Raw genomic sequence first — 11,614 nt, 5'->3', positions numbered from 1 at the left:
CGCATGTTGGAAATGAAGTCCCCAATTTGACACCACAGACCGGCGGCACAGTGGTCCAGTGGTTAGCACAGTCACCTCACAGCAAGAAGGTCCTGGGTTCGAGCCCCGGGGTAGTCCACCCGTGGGGGTCGTCCTGGGTCGTCCTCTGTGTGAAGTTTGCATGTTCTCCCCGTGTCTGCATGGGTTTCCTCCGGGGGCTCCAGTTTCCTCCCACAGTCCAAAGACATGTAGGTCAGGTGAATCAGCTGTACTAAATTGTCCCTAGGTGTGAATGTGTGTGTGTGTGTGTGTGTGTGTGCTGGCCTGGCCTGGCGGCCTGTCCAGGGTGTCTCCCTGCCTGCCACCCAGTGACTGCTGGGGTAGGCTCCAGCATCCCCGCGGCCCTGAGAGAAGGTTAAGCGGTTCAGATAATGGATGGATGGATCAAATATGAGATGACCCCAGTATAGGAGACAGGCGGTTAGCTACCACATCAACATATACCCACACGCATGTGCAGCAAATTCTACCTGATGGATACGCAAGAATGACAAAAGCAAGGCCAAGGTGTCGAGGTAATGTAAAAGCAAAAATTTATTCAATATCTTATTACAGAAATCCAAGGGACAATGCTTGAAATTTTCTTAAATCAACTCCTGAAACATCAGATGTCTCAAAAATGTGCACACATCGCATTTAAATCTATGGGAGGGGGATTCGGAGATCGAACAAGGAAGAGTTGCGCCTTGTTCTGGGCAAAAAAAAAAAAAGAAAAAGAACAAGTAAATGGCCAGTAAAAGACAAAATGCACTAATTATGAGATTCACGTTAAAAATTCGGACACGTTTCCCTTTTTGAAAAAATAAAATAAAACGGCAGCCTTAGGAGAGAGAGAGAAATAAAATGGACGACAACGGACCTTTACTTACACATGCAGTGTTGTGACGTCATCGCACGAGCCGAGGCTGAACCCCCCCCCCCCCCCGCGCAAGTGAGGCGAGCTGACCACTGTACAAAACGCCGGGGGGGGGGGGGGGGAGGCCACAACTCGTCAACTCGTACTTCATCTCAACACCGACGGGCCGAGAGACACCCAACCGCAAACGCCTTACGGGCCGTCGACTCCACCCCCCACCCCCACCCCCCCGTTCAAGTTCCAACGCCACTTCAAGTAATTCCCACCGTGGACTACAACCTCGCCTTTCTCAGGTTCGCGACGACGGCTGTTACGTAAGTGCACTCGAAGTTCATCTGTACATAGAAAAATAATGATAGCAATTAGTCATAATCTTCACAATCACTTTCCACTTCATTTATATACACACACACACAAGTGTGACGTTTCATCGATTTACACGGGCCCCCCCTCCCCCTCCCCCCCCCCTTCCCCGCTCCCCTGAGTGTAAGGTTCAAGTTTAACCCCTGCAGCTACTAAAAACGCAAACAGGGACTTCAGTTTGGTTGTTTAAAAATAACACTAGCGCTCGCCGAGGCCTCGGTGATTGGAATCGGAGTAATTAGGTCTTTTAGAGGAGCCCCGAGCGGCGTGCACGTGACGGACGCCTCGTATGTACGGACGGACCGTCCAGTCAGCCGTGACAAGCTCTCAGGCTGCCGAAGACAACACGTCTGTTGAGATACGCCCCCGTTTGGCAAGAGTCAACTGTTCTTTTTTTCTTTTTTTGGCATTTTCCACCGTTATTGGATAGTAGAGAGAGAGAGAGAGAGACAGGAAGTGGAGGGGAGAGAGAGGGGATGACATGCAGCAAAGGGCCCCGAGCCAGATTCCCACCCGGGCCGCTGCGGTAAGAATTCAGCCTAATGTGGTGCGGGCTCCACCGGGCGAGCCACCGGGGGCGCCGCCCCCCCCCCCCCCCCCCTGGCAAAAGTCAGTGTTGATAACCAACCTGAGCTATCGCCGTCGTCTCAGTCTACGGACAGCGGCCGACTAAGGCCTTTGTAAAGTCACAGCAGAGACGCGAGCGCGTCGTCTCCGCGACGCGCCGCTCTTCCTGAAGTCCCGCTTCCTTTCCTAGCAGCTCCACTCCGGCTGGCGGGCGGGTCATCCGTTCTCAGTGCACATCGTCAGCAATTCCGCCCGCTTCGGCTCGGCCGCGCGGGCTGCAGCTCCCACCCACCTCGGCCCTGTTCAGCCAACGGGCGCGCCTCAAGAGGCAGCGGCGATACAGCTGCGGCACTTGTAGAGCTTCGGCTCGTGGGTACGGATGTGGTTCCGCACATTCCTCAGCAGAAAGAAGGTCTTACTGCAAAGCTGTCGCCACACAGGGAGAGACGGGACATGCATCAATATAAAGAATAAATAGAACAGCACAAATAAAGAAGGACTAATTAAGACCGGGTAAAAAGGGGTGGAGTTATAATTAAGACTGGGTAAAAAGGGGTGGAGTTATAATTAAGACTGGGTAAAAAAAGGGTGGAGTTACAATCGGGGTACCGCCTTATAATAAGGTATAGTTTGTAAAGGGTTTACCCACCCCCCCCCCCCCGTTTTCTCCCCGATTGTATCCAGCCAATTATCCCACCCTTCCGAGCCGTCCCGGTCGCTACTCCACCCCCTCTGCCGATCCGGGGAGGGCTGCAGACTACCGCATGCCTCCTCCCATACATGTGGAGTCGCCAGCCGCTTCTTTTCACCTGACAGTGAGGAGTTTCGCCGGGGGGACGTAGCGCGTGGGAGGATCACGCTATTCCCCCCAGTTCCCCCTCCCCCCCCCCCCGAACAGGCGCCCGGACCGACCAGAGGAGGCGCTAGTGCAGCGACCAGGACACATACCCGCATCCGGCTTCCCACCTGCAGATACGAGGATGCCTGACCGAGCCGGAGGCAACACGGGGATTCGAACCGGGATCCCCGTGTCGGTAGGCAACAGAATAGACCACTACGCTACCTGGACGTCCCCTGTAAAGGGTTTATAAGTGGTTACTAATTACTTTATTAATGGTAACAACTCATCAACTCACTAACTCGGTAATAAGATGTTGTAACATTAACACAGATTTTTTTTTTTGGGTTGCCAGGTTGGGAGCCCACGTAGGCAGTCTCTGTAGACATTCTCTCAGAAACTACGTGATTAGAGGAAGACAGCCAAACCACTAACCCCTGGCTAACGTTAACCCTAAGCTTCGCCACTGCTTAAGCTTAACCCCGATTTCAACCAATGTAACTGCAGTTACTGTCACCGCCGTGCGAAATGTAACGTGGAAGTTTGCGTTTCACGACATTTTCAAGCGGTGTCGTTTGTACGCCGCTTGCTGAGAACGTGAACTGGCGGGCCCCGCTGGCCATGTGGTTTTTGAGAGAATGTCATTGGAGACCCTCGTACCGATGAAACTGTGCACTCCTGACCGGGCAACCCCAAACATAATTTTATCAACATGTTATAACATATTACTACTGATGTATAACACATTAATAAACAAGCTACTAACCACCAATAAAGTAATTAAACGCCACTAATAATCTCTTGATTAAGTATGGCTTCTTGTAAAGTGGTACCCAGTCAGCGATAGGTGTATTCTAACACCTGTTACACTCAAGCATGCTCACCGGGCATGGCCAGTGCTTGCCCTCGATGTGCCTGAGGCGGTGCATGATGAGGGCATCGCAGTCCCTGTGGGAGCTATGGCATTGCGGGCAGGCATGGGCCGCCTTCAGGGCCTTGGGGGCCTGACTGCGAGGACCCCTGAGCTGCTTCAGCCTCGCCCGACGGATGGATTCCAACAAGACACACCCTCTGCTACTCTGAGGGGGGGGTTTACCTTGCGTCTGTGGGAAGAAGAAAAATCAGTTCGTTGGTGTAAAATTGTTTTTCCATACGGCAACGTAACATATACATCACCATGGGTGCCAACGTGACGTTGACTAAAATATCAGATATCAAGCGTTCACCATCATCAATTTCGGTGGCGTTTCACAGACAAACAGAATACTGCTAATGGAGTGTTATCTCAATGTATATAGATACGATGTTAAAAATTGTGATTGTGTCCCTTTACATCACCTCCCCCACCTGGGTATCTACCTTTGGTATGTCCTGTTTGACCTTTGACCCAGTAGGTTTGCCCAGATGACGAATGCCATTACGTAAGGAGTCGGGTCTCGGTCTCTGGACCCTACTTTGACTCACACTCCTTTCCTTCCTTTCCTTCTTCACCTGCTGCAGGGCTGGTGGACCTCCCCTGGACCTCAGCAACCTTCGCTGGGGCTCCTCGGCACCAAACTGCCTCGTTTCCTGCGAAACGGAGCGAGTCAGGCAAATATCCACCGTCTCCTCCTCCCTCTTCACCCCCAACATGGGCCCCCCTGCGGGCCGACAGAAGCTGAAGAGGAATCCTGGGTCAAGAAGCTTGATGGGCGGTTTGCTCTGGCGTTTGCCTAAGTCCGGGGAGGGTGGGTCTGGAAAGGGTACAGTCACAGGCAAGGGATCTGCTGGTTCCTCTTTGATGACCTTATATAAAGGATGGCTGTAGATGGATGGCAAAGGTCCAGAGTCGGTTAGACCGCTTGATTTGTTATCCTGAGTTCGGGAGCTGGTGTCCATGGCTGGCCTCGGTTTCTGTCTCCCCACCTTCGTCTCCTCCCCTCTAGACTTAACCTGTGCCTTCTTCGCCTCCCTCGCAGCACTCCGCTTAAGTTTGGCCTTCGTCAACGGTCGACCGCTGTTGTAGCGCAGTGTTCTGACCGTCTCCATGGTCACCTTCTTCCGGGCTGGGGTCCTTAGCTGACTTGAGGGCTCGCGAGGCTGTGTGTGGCTATGATGGCTGTTTGATGGCTGGTGGGATCCTGAAATGGAGTATTCACCTGGTTCTGCTTTGATCCTGACTGCGCTCTGTGCCAAAGGTTTGGCCCTGGCGTGGCGAGGTGATGGCTGGGCAGAGAGTGGGGTACCGTTACCCATCCTCACAGAGCGTCTCAGTTTCCTTCCCTCAAATTCCGGCCTGGACAAACACTGCAATATCTTTTCTTTGCTTCGCATACTTCTGTCACTGGGGGGTACACGTTGTGGGGTGGGTCTCGGCCGCTTTGGCTTCATCTCCTTCACGCTGAGCAGATCCTCAGGTTCGGCCTTGATGACCTTGTTGAGGATGCAAGTGTTAATGGGGTTACAGAGGGGCAGTGACAGAGGCAGATCCCCAAATATCAGTCCAGTGGCCGGGGGGCGGGGTTTCCTCCTTTTTGTCAGTGAGTAGTTATTCGCCTTCAGCTTCCGCAGGCGCTTTTTCTGCCTCCAGCCAATCAGATCCTCCGGTCTGGGGAGCAGGGCCGTCCTCTGTAGGCCGAGGACGTTCATGAGCCTGTACTTCTCCTGCGCCCGTGCGTAATCCTCCTCATCCTCACCCAGCTCCTCTGCTTCCTGCTTTACCCTTACTGGGCTTACCACAGCACCAGCCCTCGGCCTGGAGGTAGAGGAAGGTGAGGAGAGAGGGTGAGTTTTCCTGTTCCGCCGAGGGCTCTGTGGCCTGGGCAGCAATTTCTGAACCTTCTCAGCCGCCCCGGGAGTGGAGCGGAGAAGGCGGGTGTGTGAGGGAGGTGAGTGGGGGCACCTCCGAGACTGTGGGGCGGATACGGAGTTGTGAGAGACTGCGGCCCTCTTTGAAGAGGGGGATTTGAAGTCCATGAGTTTCATCCTGTGCGTGGGACTGTGGCAAAGGCCGTTGTGGCCCTGCGCCTGCAGCCTGGGCAGCCGTCGGGGAGTGCGTCTTGGGCTCTCGGGCAAAGAGCTGTTCGATACGTCCAGAGTTAGACTGAAGCAGTCATTCACCTTGTCCTCTCCCGCAGAGACCCTTTTCCTCTTGTGCTCCTTCTGTTGGTGGTGGAGGCGAGACCTGGAGCCGGCTATTGCAAAGCCCCCATCGGGCTGCTCCTGCTCCCTCAGCAGGGCGGAGCAGGCCTCCACAGCGGGCCACATGCCTAGGTGGCGGGCCATGGTGCTGACTTCAGACAGGTCCTCCCAGCGTACACACAAGGTGGAGGAGTAAGAGAAATCCAAGAGAGACATGAGGCTCTCCTCACTAAAACCTGCGAGGAAGAGACAAGGGACACAAAAAGCATTTAATTAGACGGGCTCAATCCAAGTCGATGGGTGTGTTGAGACGAGTGAGATGACAGAAAGCTGCCATGAAAAACAGGATCAGATAGGTGTGGAGGGAAGTAGAAGGCATGAAACGAACATGAGAAGAGGAGATAAGAAACCAAGGGTGGCTTTAAACAGGGCACCGCCTGCGTGCATCAAGGACTGAAGTCCAACCAGCGAGACAAGTGACTACGATGTGACGTAGGGCTAAACAACTCAAGAGGAGGAAATAAGGCAGCTCTGGTTGACCAAAAATGACACCAGTGTATTCAGTTAATACTCCCCCATCAATTCAAGCTTGTACATGATCAACGCAATATTTATTAAGAATTTTAATGACCCTGAAAGCGGGGGGCTCATTTGTGAACGGGTTGAAAAAGGGTGATTTCTCGAGAGGATTCGGCAAATTACAAGAGGCTTCACATCACCGTCCTCTGGTTTGAGATATTACATTCCACTTCAAGATGCAATATCACGTAAAAGAATTGCCGTGACTGAATAGATAATTTATGATTTTGTTGCAAACATACAAACCTTCTAAATTACAAACTTCCTTTGAATGACCAGAATTAGACGGGAGACGGCAGCTATCCATCAGTGTCTTGAGTGGTTTTTGAACAGATAAAATAGAACTATAAATCACATCGAGTCAACCTTGCTCGTTTTCGTATTCTATCAAGTCGTAAATTTTTTAGCGCGATGTGACCGACGGGGCCAGTTTGCCTTTTCTGACATCCTTTCTGATGTGACTATTACACATGTGTACATTTGTCTAGATGCACGCTCAATAATGCATCCATTATCCAAACCGCTTATCCTGCTCTCGGGGGTCGCGGGGGGATGCTGGAGCCTATCCCAGCAGTCATTGGGCGGCAGGCGGGGAGACACCCTGGCCAGGCCGCCAGGCCATCGCACAGGGCCCACACACATTCTTACCTAGGGACAATTTACTATGGCCGGTTCACCTGACCTACATGTCTTTGGACTGTGGGAGGAAACCGGAGCCCCCATAGGAAACCCACACAGACACGGGGAGAACATGCAAAGTCCACACAGAGGACGACCCAGGATGACCCCCAAGGTTGGACTACCCCGGGGCTCGAACCCAGAACCTTCTTGCTGTGAGGCGACCGCACTAACCACTGCGCCACCGTGCCGCCCTGCTCAATAATCCAGGTAAGGAAATTCCAGAAAGTTGAATCATTTAATCTGGACACGTTTATTGAGAGAAACGTCCCATCACTCATCTAAGTGACCTCTTCAGTCTCCACTGACTGCAGGTGTCCCCACCCTTATATAGTGGTATAATGACCAAAAACAACGATCGGTTTCATATGCAAATTGGCGTGACCATTAACTAGAGTTTCAATGGCCATGTGTACTCCTCACAGAGGATTAGGGAATAGTCAAGGCTCAGCGTTTTCAGTTTTTACCGATTTTCACCGAAAAATTCCCAGATTTTTAAACTGATTTTCACCCGGACTTTATGTTTCCACAGATCCAAAAGTGGCTACTGTTCGTGTGAGGTTATGTAACAGTGTCCTCTTGTGGTAAAATTCGGCATGCTGGCTTGCTTTGAAAAATAAAAACCGAAAATGCTGAGCCTTGGGAATAGTTAATAGTGGCAATCACAGCCATGTAAGATGGCGACAGATGTACTCATAGCCCCGCCCCCCGGTTCAAGGATGGTTGTCCCCTCTTCGTTGTGTCCAGATAAACTGAATCAACTTTCTGGGATGTGTACATTGTGATGTAAATGCTGAAACGATATAATGTTCAGCCCCGCCGTGACATTAATCGGGGCCGATATGGTTCTCAGCGTGTCCGCCACATGTCATACCGGTGAGGTCCACGTCTGTATTCGCGCTGGAGTCCATGGCTGTGAAGATTTCCTGAAAGTACTCGCTGACGGCCGCCAGCACGGCTCGGTGGGCCGAGAACGACCGTCCGTCTGTTCGCAACGTGATGTCGCAGAAAAGCCCCGCCTCCCGCTGACTCCGAAGCTTACCGAGGACGTCATCCCCATGTGACGTCACCGTCTTCGACACATGATGGCTGGCACCCCAATCCTAGAGGTGAATATGAACGAGAGAGAATGAGAGAGCGAGAGAGAATGAGAGACAGAAATAGACAGACAGAGAGAAATAGGGAAAATGAGAACAACAATGAATCAGAGACAAGACAGACAGGCAGACAGAAAAAGTCAGAAATGGAGAAACAGACAGAAAGAGAGAAAAATCAAAACAGAAAGAGAAAGAGTGAGAGAGAGACTAACACCAGTAGGAAGGAACGTCATGTGAGGAGGAACTCGAAGGGGGAAATCGTGTGAATTATGGGAATCGAGTATGTGTAACATTAACTGTAAAATGTAACATGCACGAGGGACAGAAAATTGAGAGACTGAAGGTTTCAATACTGAAGTATTTCTCCATATTAAGACACAAGAGTTGGGGACTGCTACAACAGACTCGTTTCGGCGGGCTGTAGCCCCCGTGTCTCCAGCCATTACCTCTGTCCTCTTCCTGCGCTGCTCAAGGCACTCTGGACAGGCCAGGACATAGTCTCGGATCTGGAAATACATCCCTGCGGAGAGAAGAATACCGCAGACATCAGAATGTGCGATGCAGGAGAAGCCGGGGGCCACCCCGTTCTCTGTCAGAGTCAAACCGTCTGAGAAATCATCCATGTGACAGATCCATATGAAAAAAAAACCCCCAAAACTTTCTGACAACACAGAATGGATATCGAGGAAGTAACGCAGGACAATATCATCGTTTATGATCTTTCATTTGTATCGTATTCTTCTTCTTCTTCGTCATCTTTCGGCTCGTTCCCCGTTTCCCAGGGGTCGCCACAGCGGATTTGATAGTTTCCGGTGGTACCCTGTGAGGAGGGCACAGCACCGATGGCGGTCTTGTTAATCCGCACAATGATTTGGCAAAATTTTACTTTATTTTTAATTCCTAAAATTTTACTTTCCATTTATTTTTAACATTTTACTTGACCCCCCCCCCCCCTCATCCATCCATTGTCCGAACTGCTTATCCTGCTCTCAGGGTCGCGGGGGTGCTGGAGCCTATCCCAGCAGTCATTGGACGGCAGGTGGGGAGACACCCTGGACAGGCTGCCAGGCCATCACACACACACACACACACACAGGGACAATTTAGTATGGGCGAGTCACCTGACCTACAGGTCTTAATTTTTTTTACATTTTATCTTATCTTCTAATAATATTGCATGGAGAGGAAATCCAGAATCATGTCACGATACACAATTTTGTCGTCCAAATTCACGATAACAACCTTGCTCCTATAACATCTCCCACAGAATGAGGTCTGAAATATTCGAGGGTTGTTTTTTTTTTTTTTTTTTTTGCTTCTTTAACCGAAAGACCAGTCTTGCTTTGATATTACACTTGACATCGCCACGCAGTCCAAAGTGAGGAACCTCAGCTGGGTCCTGCAACGGGGCCATGTGTGCAGTGTGTGAGCAGATATTATGACACAGTGCATCGATGTCGTGTACAACTCCAACGTGATGACTGTGAAAACAGTATTTTCCTTATCTCCCCAGCACTATAAGGAAGTAACGAGGATGAAGGAAACACACACACACACACACCCCAGCAGCCCACAGCCAAGTCGTTCTGGCTCCGGCAGATGAGGGCGCTTGAGGTCTGACGGGGCTGGGTATGGAGTAAAAGGGCTGAGCCGTACCTTCCCACCAGTAGTTCTCCGCCACGCACTTGTAGGTGTCCTCCAGGGAGAGGTGGCGGTTGCCGGGCCGCCTCCGGTGGAAGGCGGAGATCGCCTCGTGCCTCCGGCCCTCCTCCAGCACCTCGCGGTAGTTGATGAAGCCCCGCTCCAGCTTCTTTCGGTACAGCAGCCCGTCGATCACCTCGAAGTGGGGCGAGCCCGCCGGCGGCCTACGCCCTTCCGAGTCACCCAGCGGATGCGTCTCCCCCCCCGCCGCCGCCGCCGCCGCTCCCCCGGCCCCGCCGCCCGACCACGACGACGACGACGACGACGACGACGAAATCTCGGATGCACAAAACGTGTCCGCGTCCCCGTAACGCGCGTTAAAGGTGCAATCGCCGGCCATTTTTGTTTTTTTTTGGTGTTTTATTTTGTTTTGTGACGTTACAGGCTCGTTGATCCGCCGTACGCAACTCCTACACGGTTCTCACGTCAGCAAAGCCTCCCCCCCCCCTGTTTTGTCCCCGGGTTGGGGGAGGAAGAAAAAAAAAACAAACAAACCCTCAGATCTTCCTTTTCTCTTTTTTTTTTAACCCCAGCTGAGCCACCTCTTGTGCGTCACGGCGGGGTGCTGCCAAAGCCCAGAAAAAAAAAGAAAAAAGAAAAAGTTGTCCACCGTCCCGACATAAACTCCACGCGGACGCGCGGCGACACAACTTTGTCTTATTTGTGACGCAAAAAAAGCCGCAACGAGAGGCACCGGGGAGGGGGGGGGGCGGCAAGCCGCGCGGCGCTTTACGCAATCGCAAAAACCGAAACCCCCGCCGGCCAGCGCGTTCGCCGTAGCGGCGGCGGCGTCTTAATGATGGCCCCGGGACGCTGCTTGGCGAGTCATCACCGGAACGACGTCCCTGCGCACACACACACCGAGGTTTGCCAATCTGCTTGGCGGTTGTGCGTTTTGTGCGTTACTCCAGGGTCACGCATCGTGCGGCGTCTATGTCAAATCGGGGGGGGGGGTCGTCATCCCCTTCCGTTACACACGCCAAGATACAAACCCGGTAATAACGTTTAAAAGGGGCGCGTCGCGATTGAAGATTATTTTGGTTTGAAACAACAACAAAAAAATCACGATTTAAAAAAAAAAAATCATCATTACTGTCAAGTCAGCTTTAATTGTACAGCCCGGTATCGCCACGGTGTTGCGTGCCGGCAACGATGTTGCCGATAGCGACCCGATAATAGATGCAAAGGGAGGCCGTCGCGCCAAAGTGACACAAAGTAACCAGATACGGACAGGCACGTGATCGACGCCAAATAATCTCGTCGAGCTAATCGGACGCCCCGAGCGTCGCCCTTCCACCGTCTATTTGGGCGGACGGGGGGCGGCCTCCGCGGCGGCTGTGTGACGGCGAGCAGGCTTTGCCGCGGGCGTTAACTTGTGATCTCTTCGGGCCAACTCGAGCAGGAAGCAACATGATGATGCAGCCCCGTCCGTCTGTCCGGCATCGCGAGGTGAACGACCTAAAAGCGAGGTGTCTCCCCGATCACATCCCCGACGTCCGCGATCTCGTCGAAAGCCCGCCCGCGCTCCCCGACTTAATAGCCCACGAAATCCATATCGCTCCCATTTACGTAAACCCAGTCAGATGATCCAATAATCCATTTTGTTTAACTCGTAACCTTCTGTTTGCGACTGAATAACAGCCGAACCCAACTTACCCCCCCCCTTACCCGCCTTCAGACAATGGCTATTAGTAGAAGCTTTAAAGAGCCTCCGCCAGCGGAAATGTGATTGGCTGAGGGAGCTGCCGTTCAACCGGAAGTATTCCTCTTTTTTCT

General features: G+C 52.2%; 1 protein-coding gene across 3 annotated transcripts; it reads right to left on the bottom strand.

Moving 5' to 3' along the window:
* Positions 1-1,042: 1,042 nt before the first annotated feature.
* On the bottom strand, positions 1,043-11,494 carry si:dkey-229b18.3 (uncharacterized). Of its 3 annotated transcripts, XR_008811005.1 has the most exons (7): positions 9,794-10,850; positions 8,584-8,657; positions 7,915-8,143; positions 4,023-6,019; positions 3,548-3,766; positions 1,887-2,251; positions 1,043-1,230 (listed from the first exon to the last, which is right to left on the bottom strand). XR_008811005.1 is itself a non-coding variant. In XM_056289521.1 (6 exons), exons 2-6 carry the CDS (start codon positions 8,653-8,655, stop codon positions 2,147-2,149), a joined length of 2,622 nt encoding a protein of 873 aa, XP_056145496.1. In that variant the 5' UTR covers positions 8,656-8,657; positions 10,932-11,494; the 3' UTR covers positions 1,381-2,146. The 3 variants fall into 3 exon arrangements, 2 of the variants coding, with proteins under 2 accessions (XP_056145496.1, XP_056145495.1); XM_056289521.1 differs by lacking the exons at positions 1,043-1,230; positions 9,794-10,850 and adding an exon at positions 10,932-11,494 and having other exon boundaries at positions 1,381-2,251; XM_056289520.1 differs by lacking the exon at positions 1,043-1,230 and having other exon boundaries at positions 1,381-2,251.
* Positions 11,495-11,614: the final 120 nt, after the last annotated feature.

Source organism: Lampris incognitus, chromosome 11 (genome assembly GCF_029633865.1).
Source record: "Lampris incognitus isolate fLamInc1 chromosome 11, fLamInc1.hap2, whole genome shotgun sequence".
Classification (NCBI taxonomy): domain Eukaryota; kingdom Metazoa; phylum Chordata; class Actinopteri; order Lampriformes; family Lampridae; genus Lampris; species Lampris incognitus.
This window is presented reverse-complemented; position numbering and strand designations above follow the sequence as displayed.